The sequence below is a fragment of the Branchiostoma lanceolatum genome, chromosome 7 (assembly GCF_035083965.1).
Source record: "Branchiostoma lanceolatum isolate klBraLanc5 chromosome 7, klBraLanc5.hap2, whole genome shotgun sequence".
NCBI lineage: Eukaryota > Metazoa > Chordata > Leptocardii > Amphioxiformes > Branchiostomatidae > Branchiostoma > Branchiostoma lanceolatum.
Genome location: NC_089728.1, coordinates 211,786 through 233,792, shown reverse-complemented (window position 1 = coordinate 233,792; position 22,007 = coordinate 211,786). Strand labels below are relative to the sequence as shown.

Genomic DNA, 22,007 nt, shown 5'->3' with positions numbered 1-22,007 from the left:
CCTGATCACGTTTCTGTAAGTGCCTACATATACGGTCCGCGTCTATTGTTGACGTTTTTCCAACAGCCGGTAGTTCTTGTGTACAAAACATACCCAGGGTAAACATCGCGTGCGCCACTGCAGCTGGGCGGGGCCGCAGAAGCTGCTTTTAATATTTCAGGGGGTGATGCAAGAGTGTCAAGGATAACTATCAAGACCAACCCCAAGAGCCCTGGGACTGGGAGGATGATGTCTTTGCACTTAGAGCTAATAAGCACACTTTGCACTGGTAATGTCAGCTGCCCATAGACGGCACACCAACTCTGACCTACATATCCACACCAATAACAAACCACAAACATACCTCGCTCCTCAACTGTGTTTAATCAACCCCGTCCACACTGGGACATTATCAACTCGGTAGTTATGATACCCAATAAACCCCAGCACAGATGGCGCTGAAGTGTTGAATAAACACCCCAATTCTCCACCTATTATCCAACAATACTTCGGCCTTGGGTTGCCATAACATGGTGCTGTGTTGTACAAATACACGAGTCTGTTAACAACAGATTACATGGAGTTTGTCCACTCAACTGTTTAGACATGATGAACTCATAGTTCCATATTTCAATCTGCGTGAAACACATTCATCATATTCACTCTGCAGAGTCTGTTTCACAGAATTTAACTTCGTTCTTTTAGAGACTCAGAAGCGGCCACTTTGTATTTGGAGTTGCAGTCAGGGACATCTGTGCTTTAGTTGGAACAATGCAAAATAAATATCCACCAATCATCTCCACAAACTTTTTCACCCCCAAGTATATGATAGTGTTATCCTATAAAGCTTTAACACCCCAGATTTATATCAACATTGAGGTTAGTAAAACGTGTTTCCTTCTGTTACTTTGCCTTTTCAAAGGATCATCTGATAAACTTCTGTTTTCATTTCTATATCAAGACAAACAGGCAAGCAGGGGAAAAGGGCCGAGGTGAGGGAAGTGTAAGGGTTATCATTAAGTAAAGGGCATGGCTCTTGACAACCAAGATGGACAGAAAGTTCCATGTGAAAACTGGCACTGGTTAATATCTAACAAACACCAGAACGTTGAACACTTGTGGTAAAATAGATATAAATAAATCCTGACATTTTTGGTTTTACTAAAGAATCTGAAACTGAAACCCAAACCGAATTGCCTACCAGACACTATCGTGGCCAACATCGATTCTGCCTCTGGAAGATCTGCTTGGAGATTATCAATATCTGGCATCCAGGATACCAGTGTAGAAAAATTAACCTATGTTACTCTAATTCTTACTATAATATTTCAGCTATTTTCATAAACATTTTCTCAGTAGCTAATCATGATCAAAAGAAACAGTTTATCGTCATTTTACTTCCTGATATCCCATATCATCTTAACAGCTTAAAGCTTAAGTAAAAATTATCCCAAGTGGCAAAAGTCTTTCTGACACGTTTTCTGGAGATGTCTTTCTTTGAGTTTGAGACGTAATTCTTTCTTCCTGCTTAATTCAAAGTCTTAGCTATAAATTGCATGGCAGAGAACTCTGTCAGACCAATTTCCAACTCTCCACCCCATTCATCAATTCACCAACTTCAACAGTAGCCAGCATACTCTTTCCTCGGATTCTCCCACTTCCTATAGAGGGGTGTTTGTTTAGTTGCTGAGTTTGAGGTTGGCAAAGTCCGTCGCCATGGTAACGGCTTGTGGTAGCGCGTCCACGTTGGTTCCGGAGGCCTGGGCGGTGTTGTCCTTCCCGCCTCCGCGTGCAGCGAGCACGTCTTTCACGTGGTTCACCCAGTCGCCAGCCTTCAGGCCCTTCGTAACAACCTCCTGCACAAACAAACAAGCAAACATGTCACATGGTTCAGTCCCCGAGTGTGGGTAAGTACTGTACATAGCGTCTGTCTTCTCTGTCACAACCAGTGGAAGATTAGCTCTTCAGTGAGCTAAACACTCTCCCATAAGTCTAAATTGTTTTTCAAATAAAGGTTGAATCAATTATTGACATCCACCCCACTGACCTTGGGCACCCAGCACTGCAGGACGACCTTGCCGGCCTGGCTGTCTGCAGAGAACAACATGGCGGCGGTCTGCGGGGACTTGGACTTGTAGATCTTCACGGCTTCGTTCAGAGCCTTCAGGTCCGCGCCGGCATCGAGTCGCCGAACAACCAGCGCCTGGTTCGGCGTCGCCTCCACTTCCTGCCTGGTCGCCTCGACAACCTGGGAAACAAACAATAAACAACAATTAACAACAAACATGGGCACGGCTTCAACTTTCCGTCCTTCACAAATTAACAGATGGTGCATTCTCTGACATGTATCTTACATATGAATGGTTTATTATTGTCATTTCATGACACAAACATACAAAGGCAGCCTATTGGCTGAACTGAGGTATGTCTTACAATCAGTTTAAAATCAAACAGATATACCTACATTAAAACATCACATATCTTAATTAACAAAACTCAATCTAAAATATCTACTTACTAAGTGCTTATCTGTGGTGCTTTGTTATTGAGAAGGTCAACCAGGTACGGTAGTGTAGTCTTTCTATATCTACCGGTTCTACATTTGAATTGCGTTAACTGGTATTTAGACCTAAGGTTCTTGCCATGGAGACTCACACGGTTTGGAGGTTACTATATTCTGAATGTTAGAAATGGCAGTATACATATGGAGAAGCAAGAAAGCGCTTTCAAAAGCTGCAAAACTGTAAATCAGGTAACAAAACGAAATGTGAGGTTTCCAGAAATTCCATGCATTAGTCTAAGATTGTTTAAAGAAATAAAAAATAGGTTTGAGAGCTTGGACTGTCTGTTGGTGTGTCAACTTACCGTTTTGACGATGTCGGCCTTGGCAGCCTTCTCAAGGTCAATGATCTTCTTCTTCAAGACGTTCAGCCCCTCCCGCATCTCGTCCTTCTGCCACTGGGGCACGACTGCTGACGCAATACGCTGTGGGAAACAACCATCTGTTACAAGACCTACACCCTAACACTTATTCAGCCCCTCCCCTATCTCATCTGCCACTGGGGCACGACTGCTGACGCAATGCGCTGTGGGAAACAACAGACTGTTACAACTACCCACAACAGAAATCATATGTAGTCTAACACTAACTTTGCCAAACTCTCTACAAACTTTGCCTGCTTCTAGGAAGGTAGGATTATGTTCCATCAGGAACATTGGAAGGTCTCTCAGAAACACATTTAAACGACATGTATTTCCTGTGTGTGTGTGGGTGTGTGAGAAGGAGTGTGAGTGAGTGTGAGAGAGGGTGTGTGAGTGAGTGTGAGTGTGTGAGAGGTTGTGTGAGAGTTTGTGTTTCCTGTGCGCCTCACCCCCAGCAGCTCCACGATGAGTTTGTTGATCTCCTGAGTGAGTGTGTGTGGGTGTGTGTTTGTGTGGGTGAGTGTATGCGTGGGTGTGTGTGTGTTTGTGTGTATGTGTGAGCTTGAGTGTTTCTCACCCCGAGCAGCTCCACGATGAGTTTGTTGATCTCCTGAGTGTGTATGTGTGGGTGTGTGTATGTGTGGGTGAGTGTATGCGTGGGTGTGTGTGTGTGTGTATGTGTGAGTGTGAGTGATTCTCACCCCGAGCAGCTCCACGATGAGTTTGTTGATCTCCTGCCGGACCGACACGCTGCTCATCCCCACGTTGTCCTCCGTCCTGCGCCGGATCTCTGCCAGCTCAGCCTGCAGCTGCTTCGCCTTCCGCAGGGCCTGGGGCAAAGGTCAGGGGTCATACAGTTGTAAAGGTCATAGGAAGAGCAAAGTCATAGGAGTCATGAAAGAGCAAGGTCGGGGTGGTTACCACTTTCAAGTTCAGAGTTATCTATAGACTGTGTAACTAAGTCTGTTTGGAGAAATTCAGAAAAAGGTTGTGTGTATCTAAACCAGTTAGGTCCAGATATCATAAACCAGTACAGACGTCTCAGTGACATACGGCGTCGTACCTGTTGGGCGGGATGTCCGGTTAGAGCCACGATACGCCGGATGCCCTTCGCGATGGCCTCCTCCGTCACGATCACAAGGTCACCTGCGTGCCCCACACGCTGCAGATGCCTGCAGCAGTATGATACAATCACAACGCTTTGATAAACCACACCTTAACCTTTAGCACACTGAAGTAGCCATTGGCACCCCATTCTCTATTGGTTAGAGTCAGGCAGCAGGGAGAAGGTTAACTCCCACACAGAACCCACAGGAACCACCAGCTTTCATACATCACACCTTGGCTCTAACATGGCCAGCCCCGCAAGCTGCACATAGGGGCAAAATGCAGCAAACAGAAAGGCATCACCTCACCTTAAATAAAATAGTAGACTGGTTTATTCGTCATCATGTGACAGACAGGCCTCATGGCAGCCCTTATAAGGCTAAATTGCGAGGCTAAATACATCAGGCAACGGTTAAAAGTTTCATTAAATATCAGTTAAAAACGATTGATAAGACTATTTAAATAGATCTAACTCACTTTTAGCTTGGGTACATTCTGAGGTAGCACTTATTCACTGCTGGCAAATATTTGGATTATAATCAGACCCAGAGCCCAGCAAAGAATATGATCATTACAGAACACTCATGTCCCCGCCCAGTACAGATCATTACAGAACACTCACGTTCCCCCGCAGTACAGAACATTACAGAACACTCACGTTCCCCCGCAGTACAGAACATTACAGAACACTCACGTTCCCCCGCAGTACAGAACATTACAGAACACTCACGTTCCCCCGCAGTACAGAACATTACAGAACACTCACGTTCCCCCGCAGTACAGAACATTACAGAACACTCACGTTCCCCCGCCCAGTACAGAACATTACAGAACACTCACGTTCCCCCAGTACAGAACATTACAGAACACTCACGTTCCCCCGCAGTACTGAACATTACAGAATACTCACGTTCCCCCGCCCAGTACAGAACATTACAGAACACTCACGTTCCCCCGCCCAGTACAGAACATTACAGAACACTCACGTTCCCCCGCCCAGTACAGAACATTACAGAACACTCACGTTCCCCCGCCCAGTACAGAACATTACAGAACACTCACGTTCCCCCGCCCAGTACAGAACATTACAGAACACTCACGTTCCCCCGCCCAGTACAGAACATTACAGAACACTCACGTTCCCCCGCCCAGTACAGAACATTACAGAACACTCACGTTCCCCCGCAGTACTGAACATTACAGAACACTCACGTTCCCCCGCAGTACTGAACATTACAGAACACTCATGTTCCCCCCAGTGCTGAACATTACAGAACACTCACGTTCCCCCGCAGTACAGAACATTACAGAACACTCACGTTCCCCCGCAGAACTGAACATTACAGAACACTCACGTTCCCCCGCAGTACAGAACATTACAGAACACTCACGTTCCCCCGCAGTACAGAACATTACAGAACACTCACGTTCCCCCCAGTACAGAACATTACAGAACACTCACGTTCCCCCACAGTATAGAAGGCATACAGGCTAGAGCAATCCCCCAAGTCACAGTGCCCCCGGAACTCGAATGTGTATGGGTACGTCTCAGGCCCACTAGACTTCCGCGCCAGGTATCGTCCATCGTCATTTGCGCTACCTATATACCACCCAATTCCAAACATCAAGACCTCCTGATAGAGCATCTAGTCACAACTACTGACATGTTGAGAGCACTGCACCCTGATATAGGATTGATATTCGCGGGAGACTACAACCGACTGGACCACAAGCCTCTCCTCCTGGCCCATCAACTCCAACAAGTAGTCAACTCTCCAACTCGCGGTGAAGCTACATTAGATGTGGTTATAACCAACCTGAAGTCCTATTATAATGCTCCAGTTGTGACTAATCCCATCGGAAATAGCGATCATAATGCAGTTTGGTGGCAACCAAGGGTCCGCCCGAAGACGCCGAATAAAACCAGGGACGTGCTTGTACGTCCCATGCCGGACTCTAGTCTCCGTGCATTCGGTCGATGGATCACGACACACACTTGGCAAGAAGTACTTGAGGAAGCCTCCGTAGATAGTAAGACAGAAGTCTTCTACCGCATCCTCCACGAAGCAATGGACAGATTCTTTCCCCAGAAGAAAGCCAAACTGCACCACAAAGACAAGCCATGGTTTACTGCTGCATTAAAAAACTTGATCCTCAAGAGGCAGCGAGCACACAGTCTCGGCCAATGGACTCTGTACAGATTTCTTCGGAACAAGATCGCCAGGGACATCCTTCGTGAAAAGAAGTCACACTACAAGAACCACATCGAGCACATGAAGAAGACTTATCCATCGGAATGGCACAAGTCCATCCGCCGCGTGGCAAATTGGTCTGCTCCCTCCACGACGATCAACGTACCGGGCTTAGAACCGAACAACAGGGCAGGTATAGCGGACGCTCTTAACAAACACTTGTCAGCCATCTGCCAGGCACTTAGCCCACTTGATTGTAGTATATTACCATCTTACTTACCTGCTACTCCACCTCCCCAAGTAAGCATATGGGACATGTACCACCGACTAAGTCGTATAAAGGTGTCCAAAGCCCCAGGACCTGACAAAATACCACCAAAACTCATACAGGAATTCGCTTTTGAGCTAGCGACCCCAATGACGGACATTGTGAACTCTTCTGTCAGAGATGGGAAAGTACCAGATCAATGGAAAGAAGCCATTGTCGTTCCGGTTCCCAAAGAACTCCCAGCCGACCTCGACAGGGTTCGCCCTGTGTCACTGACAGCACAATTCGCGAAGATCTGCGAAAGCTTCGTTTCAGCTTGGATAATGTCTGATATCTTGCCCCATGTTGACCCAAAACAATTTGGGAATATGAAGGCATGTTCTACAACTCACTGCCTCATTGACTTACTCAACTTCTTTTACACTGGAGCTGAAAACAAATCCACAGTGGGGACCCTGATTCTGACGGACTTTTCTAAAGCGTTTGATCGCGTCTGTCATACAACGGCCATCAACAAGCTCATTTGCCTCGGAGCAAGGTCATCACTCATCCCTTGGGTATGTAACTTTGTATCCAACCGCAGACAACGCGTTCGTTACCAGGGAGCATTATCGCAATGGGAAAATTTGACCTGCGGAGTAGCTCAGGGCACCCTGATGGGACCACTCCTATTTCTGGCCATGATAAATGATGCTAGACCAGTCACTGAGAACTCATACTGGAAGTATGTGGACGACTACAATCTGGGAGAGGTCAGAAAAATCTCAATCCCGACATCGCTTCAATCTGACCTGAACAACCTTGATAACTGGGCTGCCGACAACCGCATGTTATTAAACCCTAAGAAATGCAAGGCCATGCATTTCTCCTTTGTGCGTACCCCCCTACAACCACCTGTGCTGACTCTTGCTGGACAAACTCTTGACATTACTACAAAGGCTAGGTTGCTAGGGCTCCACATACGCTCCGACTTGAAATGGGATGACCAAGTGGAAACCATGGTGTCCAAGAGTAGTAAAAGGCTGGTCATCATAAGCAGGTTGCGCCGTTCAGGAGCACCGGTTGCAGACCTGATCACTATATACTGTGGCTACATAAGACCTTTACTCGAGTACGCCGTCCCATGCTGGGGTTCAGCTCTAACTCAGAGACAGTCGGCTTCCCTAGAGCGGGTACAGAGAAGAGCCTGCAGGATGATAATGGGACGTCAGTTCACGATGTACAGCGAAGCTCTCCAGCATCTGGATCTTCACACCTGTCATCTCGCAGACAACAACTTTGTATTGACTTTGCTGTGAAAGCAGAAAGGTCGGCTCGCTTCTCCAAGTGGCTACCCCTTACCCATGGTCAGCAGCATGGCAGGCAACTCAGAAACTCTGCTCGCTACCAACAGCCCACTGGGACTAAACGATACATAACCAGTGCCATCCCAGCGATGACTAAGATATTGAATGAACTGTAAGACGTGATGGACATTGTATGACATTATATGTATATGTATATAATATGTGTGTGTGTATTATCGTTGTGAAAAGAGCTAGAAATATTTCACATGTACATGTACATGTACTACCGCAAGGCACACATACGCTCTGTCTGAATGTCGCACTGTTGGACCCTTGTTGTCGTCTTGCATTCCGGTTTTTAAATGTACTGCTTTATCTAACGTTTGATGATTTTAGATATATCACCAGATTTTACTTAGTCGGCTAATGGTGATACTTTTGTAAATCTGACTACAATTCGGTCATGAATTTGACTGCCACTGTCAGTTTGTGTAAGTTTTCTTAATAAACCATTCATCATCATCATCATTACAGAACACTCACGTTCCCCCGCAGTACAGAACATTACAGAACACTCACGTTCCCCCGCAGAACTGAACATTACAGAACACTCACGTTCCCCCCAGTACAGAACATTACAGAACACTCACGTTCCCCCAGTACAGAACATTACAGAACACTCACGTTCCCCCGCAGAACTGAACATTACAGAACACTCACGTTCCCCCCAGTACTGAACATTACAGAACACTCACGTTCCCCCGCAGAACTGAACATTACAGAACACTCACGTTCCCCCCAGTACAGAACATTACAGAACACTCACGTTCCCCCAGTACAGAACATTACAGAACACTCACGTTCCCCCGCAGTACAGAACATTACAGAACACTCACGTTCCCCCGCAGTACAGAACATTACAGAACACTCACGTTCCCCCGCAGAACTGAACATTACAGAACACTCACGTTCCCCCGCAGTACAGAACATTACAGAACACTCACGTTCCCCCGCAGTACAGAACATTACAGAACACTCACGTTCCCCCGCAGAACTCCACGGACGTGATGGTCCCGGCAGGGTTGGCGGGGTCTGCCAGCATGTCCTCCACGGGGATGCCGATGGACAACACTCGCACCGGGTCTGGGTAGGTCTGGGGGGAGTTAACATGGTACAGTCTAAGTACACGTTGTGATAAGTATAATTATGTATTAACAAGTACTGTAATGCATTTAAGTTTGTGTTGTTTTAATGTTACGGTAGGGCGAAAATGTGTTCGCAGTGGTTTTAAGTTCGTATTTGAGATGATAATAGACAAGGGCATAGGATATATTTTCATCAATTTCATGTTGAGATTACTTGAAGGGATGGGATGAAATTTCTTTCCGGCCCAACAAGCGAATTTCTATCCCAGGATGGAGGGACGGGTCCAGAAGACAGCCCTGGTCTGAAGAATATACAATGAGTGAGTATGAGAGAGACAACAGTACACGGCCCTGAGACCCTGGATAGCCTTGTGAGTGAGTGAGAAAGTTTGTGAGTGGGTTCGTGAGTGAGTGAGTGTGCGTGTGTGTGTGTTTGTGAGTGAGTGAGAAAGTTTGTGTGTGGGTTCGTGAGTGAGTGAGTGTGCGTGTGTGTTTGTGAGTGAGTGAGAAAGTTTGTGTGTGGGTTCGTGAGTTCGTGAGTGAGTGTGCGTGTGTGTTTGTGAGTGAGTGAGAAAGTTTGTGTGTGGGTTCGTGAGTGAGTGTGTGTGCGTGTGTGTTTGTGAGTGAGTGAGAAAGTTTGTGTGTGGGTTCGTGAGTGAGTGAGTGTGCGTGTTTGTGAGTGAGAAAGTTTGTGTGTGGGTTCGTGAGTGAGTGAGTGTGCGTGTGTGTTTGTGAGTGAGTGAGAAAGTTTGTGTGTGGGTTCGTGAGTGAGTGAGTGTGCGTGTGTGTTTGTGAGTGAGTGAGAAAGTTTGTGTGTGAGTTCGTGAGTTCGTGAGTGAGTGTGTGTGCGTGTGTGTTTGTGAGTGAGTGAGAAAGTTTGTGTGTGGGTTCGTGAGTTCGTGAGTGAGTGTGCGTGTGTGTTTGTGAGTGAGTGAGAAAGTTTGTGTGTGGGTTCGTGAGTGAGTGTGTGTGCGTGTGTGTTTGTGAGTGAGTGAGAAAGTTTGTGTGTGGGTTCGTGAGTGAGTGAGTGAGTGAGTGTGCGTGTGTGTTTGTGAGTGAGTGAGAAAGTTTGTGTGTGGGTTCGTGAGTGAGTGAGTGAGTGTGCGTGTGTGTTTGTGAGTGAGTGAGAAAGTTTGTGTGTGGGTTCGTGAGTGAGTGAGTGAGTGTGCGTGTGTGTTTGTGACTCCGTACCTCGTCAAACACGGCCCTGAGCCCCTGGATAGCCTTGGCCTGCGCGAGCGCTGACTCCTTGGCGTAAACCTGCTCGTTCTTCTTAATGACCTCGTTACAGATGTTCTCCGCTTCCTTAATCTGGGCCGTCGTCATGGCGCCCTGGTAAACAAAAGAGAAGGTTTGTCAGATGTCCCACCTTCTAGTACTGACACCAAAACTGCCTACAGAATGTACAGACATGTACAGAACCAGACAAACTGGCTTCAAAAGCAGACTGAACGATTTCTGTGAAGTACACTAATGTCTGTAATCAGCAATGTTACAGCTGGTACCTTGCAACAAACTGCAGCACCTACAGTTTCCCTGTAAATACCACCGACAAGGTTGTACTGTGTATAAAACTAGTGAACATTTCTGTATCTGTATCTATATAGCCGGTATAACTGCCATTAGACGTAACACACAGATATCTAAGTCATCTCTCTTACTTCTGCTGCACAGATGAACCAATGTTAGTAGAAGATTTTAACCTTCTCCCTGCTGCCTATTTTCATGACCAACACAGATTTGGTGCCAAATGGCTCCCTCAGCAGCTCGAGGGTTAACACATGTTCTCTAAACGTGGCAAACTTGCCCACCTTTGCTGAGAAGTCGAACCTCAGCCTGTCCGGAGCGACCAGCGAGCCTCTCTGGTCCGCCTCCCCGAGGACTTGTCTCAGGGCGAAGTTCAGCACGTGTGTGGAGGTGTGGTTACTCATGATGGGCCTTCTTCTCGCCTCGTCAACAAATAGTTTGACCTTGTCCCCGACCTTGAGTGTTCCGACGAGCGTGCCGATGTGCATGACGTAGCCCCCTCGCACCTGGCAGTTCTTCACTGTAAACTCGGTTTCCTGGGGACAGACGTGAGGAGGGTAAGCACTGCTGCAATCATCACACTTCCACTAAACAATGTAACACCTTACCTGTAGAGGGGCTTCTTCATTCAGAGAAAATCTCAGAACAATGGATGCTACATTAAGATGTTAAAAAAAGAGAAAAGTGGGGACTAAACTATCTGTGAATGATCGCTTATAATGAGCTTCGCTCTGCTATTTTCAGCTTAAAGAGTTGGCAGTACAAGAAGCAGATTTGTGATCTACAAGATAACTAGAAGTAGTTAGCGCAATTCACCTTGTAATAACGTGCGAAATCTGACTCCCCCCGTATTACGCACCAATTTTGGTCGATTAAAAAAATTGTAAAAAAAACAGTATAACTCTTACAAGCACCAGATACAATGTGGTATCGAATAATTAAAAAAAATCCTCTGTTCTAGCTACTAGAAGAGGCAGACTCACCTCATCATCCTCCTTCACCAGGTACCCCTCGTCGTAAATCTGCCCCCCCTGCTCTGCGTAGAAGTTGGTACGGTCCAGCAGGACGCCGCACTCCTGACCCGTGGTGACTTCCTGTAGGAACTGTTTGTCTCTCCGCAGCGACACGACGGACGCGGTGCAGGGCTGGAACACTGGGGCAACATGGAACAGTCAGTACAAGCAACACTAACCCCAACCTAACCCCGACTCCAACCCAACCCCAACCCTCCGCAGCGAGATGGGGAGGCAGTGGACATGTCAGCACAAGCAACACTAACCCCAACCTAACCCTAATCCCAAACCCAACCCGAACCTAACCGGTTAACCCAACCCTAACCCTAACCCTCCGCATCGAGATGGGGAGGCAGGGAACAGTCAGCACTAGCAACCTAACCTTAATCCTACAGTCAGCACAGGCAACCCTAACCAGACACCAACCCCAACCTAACCCAACCCTAACCCTCCACAGCGAGATGACGGCCACAATGCAGGCCTGGAACATTGGGGAGGCAGGGGACAGTGTTAGCTACAACTCGCAGCCCACTTCCTCTACATCATTTCCACATAGCTGAAAAGCTTGTTCGCTCACCATAGTTTCCGTTGTCGTCATGGCTGTACTGACACTTACCATAGTTTCCGTTGTCATCATGGCTGTACTGGTACTTACCGTAGTTTCCATTGTCGTCATGGCTGTACTGGTACTTACCGTAGTTCCCATTGTCATCATGGCTGTACTGGTACTTACCGTAGTTCCCATTGTCATCATGGCTGTACTGGTACTTACCATAGTTTCCATTGTCATCATGGCTGTACTGGTACTTTGCGGAGTCGTCGGTGGGAGGCGAGCCTTTCTCCTGGAGCTCGTTGATGGCGTGCACGTCCAAGTTCACGCTGTCGTCAACACCCGCGCCTTTCCCCTGGGAACGGATCTGGGAACAAACAGTTCAAACTTACAAATCAGTTCTCCAGAATGTAATTGAAACCAACGCCTGACCGTTTCCAAATTCTACCCACTTGATTGAGTAACTGTTACCTTGCATAAAAGCTCTCCAAGTTCTCCTAACAAGCAAAGTGTCTGTTAGACAGGTGATCGGTTTGTCTCAACAGATCCAAGTCTCAAACAGAAGAAACACAAACAGTGATGTTCACCATACCCAACTAACTACCTGATGCTGTATGTTTGCAGAGGGTGTGTCAATCTTTTCTATGGCCCAACTTAACATCATATCACAAATCAAGGAACACTTTCAAATTGTCAGACTGATGGAGCTTCCCAGACTCTGTTGTTATCAGACAAGAGCTGAAAGTCAGGTAACATGACTGCCAACGCTTAACTTTTACATATCTAGCTGCAAGCCAGTGACGAGGGCACTACTGTACATGGTGGCGACTGATAAGTTCCAACAGGGCAGCGATGAGGTTACCGACCTGAGCTTGTTTCCTAGTGATGAGAAGTTACCGACCTGAGCTTGTTTCTTGCACTCCTCGTACGTGGCACAGTCCAGCGACAGACCCTTCTCCTCCGCCATGAGGCTGGTCAGGTCCACCGGGAAACCGTAGGTGTCGTATAACAGCCAGGCAGTCTCTCCTGGAGCAGCACAGTTACACAGAACTGGTTTAGCTTTAACTTATCAACTAACCCAGCCCTCCGCCATGAGACCAGGTATAGCAGCTAGACAGCCCTGCTAAAGGCAGGGACAACTCTGGTTTGACTACTGCTGTCCAATATTGGTAACATCCAAAGCTAGAACACTGTGGCACTAGTGTGGCATCAGGACGGCACTAATGTGGCAGTAATATAGCACTAATGCAGCACTCACATAACAACAGTATTGCACTGATACCATTCAGTAAACATAATTTTCCACATCTCCAGTTTATTTGCAGGGTTTTTATTCAAACCGAAGGTCATGAACACCCCCTGACCTGGCACGACCTTGGAGTCTCCCAGCTGGGTTATCCTCTTCTCCATAACCCTCCTGCCGCGAGACAGCGTCTTCAGGAACTGCTCCTCCTCCTCGTTGATGATGTCCTTCACCATCTGAGGGTCCTTGGTGATTTCTGGGAAGGCACTGCCCTGTGAAGGCCATACGAAGACATGAGGGAAGGTCACAGCTGTTTTTTTATATTTCATTGTGACATTTGACCTACAATCCTTTGACATTCTCCCTTCTGTTACAGAAATGAGAGGATTTGGAGGCAAGCAGCAAACTTACAGGCTGCAGCAGACTACATACAAGCTTAAGATGCTGATTGGATATCCTAAATAATGTCTTAGCAGCCTTACCTTGAGAGGGCAACAGCAAAACATTAAAAATAAGATAATTTGATAATTTCAATCTTGATCTAAAAGAGTTTTAGATAGAATCTTATAAACTAAGTCAATCCTGAAGAGAAATTTTGGGTTTATTTGCAATGACCTTGAGACGACCTACCAGTGTCTGCACGGCCACGTCGACCAGGGAGGCGAAGAACCCGCGCGGAGCGTTGAGCTTCTCTGTGGCGTACCGCACGCCGCGCCGCAGGATGCGCCTCAGCACGTACCTGGGGAACAAGAAACAGTAGTACAGTCAGACCTGGTCTCAGTAAGCACTCAGGGGGCTGAGGAACATAGTAACGATACAAAATTGGACGGGGCTGTTTTGTGTTGGAACAACAATTTAACCTTCCCTTTGCTGCCTAACACCGTAACAAATAGAGAATTGGTAGCCAAGCGGTTACTTCAGTGTGAGACATGGAGATGGTGAGTGTGGGGGCGTGGTTCGGCCAGGACCCGGTACGCCATGTCGATGCCTCTCCCCCTGTACTCCCCCCCCTCCCTGTACCAACCCCCTGCCCCTGTACCCCCTTCCTCCTTCGTACTCACCCCCTGCCCACGTTGTCGGGCTTTCCCCCATCAGACATGGAGATGGTGAGCGTGCGGGCGTGGTCGGCCAGGACGCGGTACGCCATGTCGATGCCGTCCGCGTCCTCAGCACCAACCTTCCCGCTGTACGGGCGCACTCCCGTGGCCTGGGAACAGAACAGCAACATAGGGTCAGCAACATGTCTCATTTATAAGTAACCCTAACCCTAATGCTGTATGGGCGCACTACTGTGGCCTGGGGACGGCATAGGGGCAACATAGGGTCAGCAACATGGAGTCAGCAAAAAATATCTCTTCATGGGTCTTAGCCAGCTCAAGATGTCTCTGCATCTGTTTTCAGCTTGATTGTTTTAATATCATGTCACGGCCAAGCAAATTATCCTTCTTGACATTTGACCCAACTTGAAAAGAAATAGAATATTCCAAAATGTGACTTGCAGAAGGGTGTGAAGAGGACAATCTTATAGAAGGGGTTACAGGTTAAAGGTCACAGGTTTTCATCCTCCAACCTTCTGTATTGCATTGAAGAACAGTGTGAAGAGGTCGGTGTCATAGTTAGGGGTGAAGGTTAAAGGTTAGGGGTTACCTTCTGTATTGCATCGAAGAACGGCGTGAAGAGGTCGGTGTCGTAGTTGGACAGTACGCCCTGCACCACGGAGGTGATCCGCTCCAGGCCCATCCCGCAGTCGATGTTCTTCTTGGGCAGGTTGGTGATGCTGCCATCTGGCTCTCTAAGTAAAGAAACAAACATGTAAACACTACAGATGCCTGTGCTAGGACTAACTGTGTTACTGACTGTAATAACTTTGTATGTGTATGAACATTTGTAAATTGTTGTTTTATGTCCGGGAGGACAAGCTACATAAAAATGTATGTTAGCTACTGGACTAAATAAAATATTGATGCATGTGTCACTAACTATGTTACTAACTGAGTTGCAGCACCTCTAGTGTTGATGATACGCTGATCACTCTCTCACCTGTCTCACCTGTAGTTCCCACCTGTCTCACCTGTTGTTCTGCATGAAGACGAGGTTCCAGATCTCCAGCACCTCGGGCACGTCCATGTTGACCAGGTGAGAGGCGTCGCGCCCGCCGACGCGGTCGTAGTGGATCTCAGAGCACGGTCCGCACGGCCCGACCTCCCCCATCTCCCAGAAGTTATCCTTCATGGATCCAGGGAGGATACGGTCCTCAGCAACACTGCAGGGGAGGGAAGCTAGAGTCAGGAAAGGACCCTAACCCACACCCTAACCAATGACAGAAAGACTCACCCCAGGTCCAGCCCTGACCAATGACAGAAAGACTCACCCCAGGTCCAGCCCTGACCAATGACAGAACAGAGAGACTCACCCCAGGTCCAGCCCTGACCAATGACAGAACAGAAAGACTCACCCCAGGTCCAGCCCTGACCAATGACAGAACAGAGAGACTCACCCCAGGTCCAGCCAGATCTGGCGGCAGTCGAGGTCGGGCTGCAGACCCTGGTCCTCGTTCCCGCCGAAGTACGTGACGTACATCCGCTCCTTCTCCAGCTGGTACCCGTTCACCAGCAGGTCCCAGGCCCACGCACACGCCTCTTTCTGTCATAAACAAACAAATAAACAAAACAAAGAAATAAAAAGAGCATCACGTTGATGAAGATTAGATATCCAGGTAATAAGATATGCCAAAATACAGTTACCCAAGCAACCGGATAGAATTTTCAAAATTATATCCAGTTGCTTGAGTAACTGCTTTTTGACGAAACAGAGCATCACACACAATGTCACCAAAAAGGAGGAAGGGCAAGAACCTGCCCGTCTCAGTACCTTGAAGTAGTCCCCGAAGGACCAGTTTCCCAACATCTCGAAGAACGTGTGGTGGTAAACGTCCTTGCCCACGTCGTCAAGGTCGTTGTGCTTGCCGCCGGCGCGGATGCACTTCTGCGAGTTCACAACCCGGCGGTACTTTGCCATGGGGCTGCTGGGATCCACCATGCCCTGGAATATCGGCTTGAACTGTGGGGAAAAGACACACAAATTAACACTTGCAGTTCCACTGGAAGCTGCTAGGATACAAGGTAAAGTACTGTGAGTCCACATTGGGTCACCAAGGATTGGTTTTGGGAATATCAGCTTGAACTGTGGGAAATAAACACACAAATAAACACCTGCAGTTCAACAGGTTGTCGCTAGGATAGATGGGAAGTACTTTGAGTCTTGAACTGTGGGGACAACTGAAGGGACCGCTGGGACCTGATATAGTGATGATAGACTGGGTGCCAACTGGCATGAAGAAACAACACAGGAGAACAACACCCCTAATTTTTATCTTTAATTTACAAACGGACCAAAATACATGGCACGATGGAGTGGCAGACCTCCGGGAGATCTAGAGTTACCTGTAGGTTAATGGGTTAGTTAATGAGTTAACAGACTAACCTGGTTCATCCCAGCGTTGGCGAAGAGCAGCTTGGGGTCGTCCAGCGGGATGGTGGAGGAGTGATAACTAGTTAATGCTAGGTTAATGGGTTAGTTAATGTGTTAATTGGTTAGTTAATGAGTTAACAGACTAACCTGGTTCATCCCAGCATTGGCGAAGAGCAGAGTGGGGTCGTCCAGCGGGATGGTGGAAGAGTGATAACTAGTTAATGCTAGGTTAATGGGTTAGTCAATGAGTTAACAGACTAACCTGGTTCATCCCAGCATTGGCAAAGAGGAGAGTGGGGTCGTCCAGCGGGTTGGTGGAGGAGTGATAACTAGTTAATGCTAGGTTAATGGGTTAGTTAATGAGTTAATTGGTTAGTTAATGAGTTAACAGACTAACCTGGTTCATCCCAGCGTTGGCGAAGAGGAGCGTGGGGTCGTCCAGCGGGATGGTGGAGGAGTGATCACTAGTTAATGTTAGGTTAATGGGTTAGTTAATGGGTTAACAGACTAACCTGGTTCATCCCAGCGTTGGCGAAGAGGAGCGTGGGGTCGTCCAGCGGGATGGTGGAGGAGTGATCACTAGTTAATGTTAGGTTAATGGGTTAGTTAATGGGTTAACAGACTAACCTGGTTCATCCCAGCGTTGGCGAAGAGCAGAGTGGGGTTGTCCAGCGGGATGGTGGAGGAGTGATAACTAGTTAATGCTAGGTTAATGGGTTAGTTAATGATTAACAGACTAACCTGGTTCATCCCGGCATTGGCGAAGAGGAGCGTGGGGTTGTCCAGCGGGATGGAGGAGGAGTGATCACTAGTTAATGCTAGGTTAATGGGTTAGTTAATGAGTTAACAGACTAACCTGGTTCATCCCAGCGTTGGCGAAGAGCAGAGTGGGGTCGTCCAGCGGGATGGTGGAGGAGGAGTGGACCTCCAGGTGCTCGTGCTTCTCCTCAAAGTACTTAATGAACATGTCCCGCACCTGCTCACCGGTCAGGTCCAGCTGCGGCATCTGGAAACAACAAACAAATAAACAACAACAACACAACAAACATGTCCTGCACCTGCTCACCTGTCAGGTCCAGCTGCGGCATCTGGAAACAACAAACAAATAAACAACAACAACACAACAAACATGTCCTACACCTGCTCACCGGTCAGGTCCAGCTGCGGCATCTGGAAACAACAAACACATAAACAACAACACAACAAACATGTCCTGCACCTGCTCACCGGTCAGGTCCAGCTGCGGCATCTGGAAACAACAAACAAATAAACAACAACAACACAACAAACATGTCCTACACCTGCTCACCGGTCAGGTCCAGCTGCGGCATCTGGAAACAACAAACAAATAAACAACAACAACACAACAAACATGTCCTACACCTGCTCACCGGTCAGGTCCAGCTGCGGCATCTGGAAACAACAAACACATAAACAACAACACAACAAACATGTCCTGCACCTGCTCACCGGTCAGGTCCAGCTGCGGCATCTGGAAACAACAAACAAATAAACAACAACAACACAACAAACATGTCCTACACCTGCTCACCTGTCAGGTCCAGCTGCGGCATCTGGAAACAACAAACAAATAAACAACAACAACACAACAAACATGTCCTACACCTGCTCACCGGTCAGGTCCAGCTGCGGCATCTGGAAACAACAAACACATAAACAACAACACAACAAACATGTCCTGCACCTGCTCACCGGTCAGGTCCAGCTGCGGCATCTGGAAACAACAAACAAATAAACAACAACAACACAACAAACATGTCCTACACCTGCTCACCGGTCAGGTCCAGCTGCGGCATCTGGAAACAACAAACAAATAAACAACAACAACACAACAAACATGTCCCGCACCTGCTCACCGGTCAGGTCCAGCTGCGGCATCTGGAAACAACAAACAAATAAACAACAACAACACAACAAACATGTCCTACACCTGCTCACCTGTCAGGTCCAGCTGCGGCATCTGGAAACAACAAACAAATAAACAACAACAACACAACAAACATGTCCTACACCTGCTCACCGGTCAGGTCCAGCTGCGGCATCTGGAAACAACAAACACATAAACAACAACACAACAAACATGTCCTGCACCTGCTCACCGGTCAGGTCCAGCTGCGGCATCTGGAAACAACAAACAAATAAACAACAACAACACAACAAACATGTCCTGCACCTGCTCACCGGTCAGGTCCAGCTGCGGCATCTGGAAACAACAAACAAATAAACAACAACAACACAACAAACATGTCCCGCACCTGCTCACCGGTCAGGTCCAGCTGCGGCATCTGGAAACAACAAACACATAAACAACAACAACACAACAAACATGTCCTACACCTGCTCACCGGTCAGGTCCAGCTGCGGCATCTGGAAACAACAAACAAACAAATAAACAACACAACAAACATGTCCCGCACCTGCTCACCTGTCAGGTCCAGCTGCGGCATCTGTAAACAACAAACAAATAAACAAACAACAACACAACAAACATGTCCTGCACCTGCTCACCTGTCAGGTCCAGCTGCGGCATCTGGAAACAACAAACAAACAAATAAACAACACAACAAACATGTCCTGCACCTGCTCACCGGTCAGGTCCAGCTGCGGCATCTGTAAACAACAAACACATAAACAACAACACAACAAACATGTCCTGCACCTGCTCACCTGTCAGGTCCAGCTGCGGCATCTGGAAACAACAAACAAACAAATAAACAACACAACAAACATGTCCTGCACCTGCTCACCTGTCAGGTCCAGCTGCGGCATCTGGAAACAACAAACAAACAAATAAACAACACAACAAACATGTCCTGCACCTGCTCACCGGTCAGGTCCAGCTGCGGCATCTGGAAACAACAAACAAACAAATAAACAACACAACAAACATGTCCTGCACCTGCTCACCGGTCAGGTCCAGCTGCGGCATCTGTAAACAACAAACAAATAAACAAACAACACAACAAACATGTCCTACACCTGCTCACCTGTCAGGTCCAGCTGCGGCATCTGGAAACAACAAACAAACAAATAAACAACACAACAAACATGTCCTGCACCTGCTCACCTGTCAGGTCCAGCTGCGGCATCTGGAAACAACAAACACATAAACAACAACACAACAAACATGTCCTACACCTGCTCACCTGTCAGGTCCAGCTGCGGCATCTGGAAACAACAAACAAACAAATAAACAACACAACAAACATGTCCTGCACCTGCTCACCGGTCAGGTCCAGCTGCGGCATCTGTAAACAACAAACAAATAAACAAACAACAACACAACAAACATGTCCCGCACCTGCTCACCGGTCAGGTCCAGCTGCGGCATCTGGAAACAACAAACACATAAACAACAACAACACAACAAACATGTCCTGCACCTGCTCACCTGTCAGGTCCAGCTGCGGCATCTGGAAACAACAAACACATAAACAACAACAACACAACAAACATGTCCTGCACCTGCTCACCGGTCAGGTCCAGCTGCGGCATCTGGAAACAACAAACAAACAAATAAACAACACAACAAACATGTCCTGCACCTGCTCACCGGTCAGGTCCAGCTGCGGCATCTGGAAACAACAAACAAACAAATAAACAACACAACAAACATGTCCTGCACCTGCTCACCGGTCAGGTCCAGCTGCGGCATCTGTAAACAACAAACAAATAAACAAACAACAACACAACAAACATGTCCTGCACCTGCTCACCTGTCAGGTCCAGCTGCGGCATCTGGAAACAACAAACACATAAACAACACAACAAAACATGTCCTGCACCTGCTCACCGGTCAGGTCCAGCTGCGGCATCTGTAAACAACAAACAAATAAACAACAACAACACAACAAACATGTCCTGCACCTGCTCACCGGTCAGGTCCAGCTGCGGCATCTGGAAACAACAAACACATAAACAACAACACAACAAACATGTCCTGCACCTGCTCACCGGTCAGGTCCAGCTGCGGCATCTGGAAACAACAAACACATAAACAACAACACAACAAACATGTCCCGCACCTGCTCACCTGTCAGGTCCAGCTGCGGCATCTGTAAACAACAAACACATAAACAACAACACAACAAACATGTCCTGCACCTGCTCACCGGTCAGGTCCAGCTGCGGCATCTGGAAACAACAAACAAACAAATAAACAACAACACAACAAACATGTCCTGCACCTGCTCACCGGTCAGGTCCAGCTGCGGCATCTGTAAACAACAAACAAACAAATAAACAACAACACAACAAACATGTCCTGCACCTGCTCACCGGTCAGGAAATAAACAAACCAGGCCTGAAGGAGGGAGTTGCACCTGAAGTACAGGTGCGTCTTCTGCCAGGGAAAATACCTGTTGCCTGACATCTGGTTTTTACATTAACTTTTCAAGTAAAAGTTAAAACAAATTCTTAAAGATGTCAAGAAGAATGAGTGTATTAAACTATTGTTGATTAAAGCACTCAGACTGAAACATAACACAAAACAAAATGAGCAAGTGATGGCAAAAAGGAATAATAATGTAAACAGCAAGAAATCAAAACAGAAGATGAAAAAGAAAGAGAAAACACAAGAAATGACTGACCAGATCGCCCGTCATCTTTGATGGAGAGGAGACGACTTTATATGGAGAACTGCTTCAGTAGAGGGGAGAGACACACAGACACAGGAGAAACAGGTAAACACAATCATGGCCATGTCAAACCGACTCACTGTAGATTTGGCTTCAGTCTGTTCAGTCTCTGCTCAGGCAGGAATTAAAGAATAATCCAGAAACTCCAAACAGCTGATCTTTATACCATTTCCGGGTGAAATGACGAAATCCTTACATGTATCTTTGCAAGAGTCTGTAAGAAATACCCGATATTGACCATTACGTCACTGACTATCATGACAAAGCACGACTCGGCAGTTACAGAAGAAACCATTCCGGTAGAACAGGCCGGGTGGGGAGGGGGGCGGCAGCATGCATGACGCAACCATGCCGCGTCCGTGCGACACGCACACAGGGCGAAATATCCCTTATCTAGCTTCAGGTCCACACGACAAGCACTCACCTCGTCTTGTTTATGTTAACCTTCCTGTAGATGTCCCTAAATAAACCTCCAAGTGGTCACATATGTTGTGAAACTTCAGTAAACGTGTGAGCCTTCACTGGCCGACTTGCCATGCAACACGGAAGGGACGCGCAACACACCGTACACTGACGCTTGATAAAATAGTACGATTTATGTACATCTTGATGCATCTAAATTATCAACGTTGCACAAATCAGCAGT

At 47.4% G+C, this 22,007-nt stretch overlaps 1 protein-coding gene across 8 annotated transcripts; it reads right to left on the bottom strand.

Moving 5' to 3' along the window:
* Window positions 1-344: 344 nt before the first annotated feature.
* On the bottom strand, window positions 345-21,343 carry LOC136438458 (alanine--tRNA ligase, cytoplasmic-like). 8 transcript variants are annotated; one of them, XM_066433250.1, is made up of 21 exons: window positions 21,314-21,343; window positions 20,750-20,779; window positions 17,560-17,679; window positions 16,104-16,292; window positions 15,730-15,875; window positions 15,304-15,495; window positions 14,880-15,024; window positions 14,294-14,439; window positions 13,863-13,971; window positions 13,354-13,504; window positions 12,891-13,015; window positions 12,212-12,356; window positions 11,410-11,579; window positions 10,711-10,962; window positions 10,091-10,231; window positions 8,795-8,907; window positions 3,965-4,073; window positions 3,603-3,731; window positions 2,845-2,964; window positions 2,027-2,227; window positions 345-1,835 (listed from the first exon to the last, which is right to left on the bottom strand). In XM_066433250.1, the coding sequence occupies exons 1-21, from the start codon at window positions 21,326-21,328 to the stop codon at window positions 1,659-1,661; spliced, it is 2,925 nt and encodes a 974-aa protein (XP_066289347.1). In that variant the 5' UTR covers window positions 21,329-21,343; the 3' UTR covers window positions 345-1,658. The 8 variants fall into 8 exon arrangements, with proteins under 8 accessions (XP_066289347.1, XP_066289346.1, XP_066289345.1 ...); XM_066433249.1 differs by lacking the exon at window positions 20,750-20,779 and adding an exon at window positions 19,464-19,493; XM_066433248.1 differs by lacking the exon at window positions 20,750-20,779 and having other exon boundaries at window positions 17,560-17,709.
* Between the last annotated feature and the right edge of the window lie 664 nt (window positions 21,344-22,007).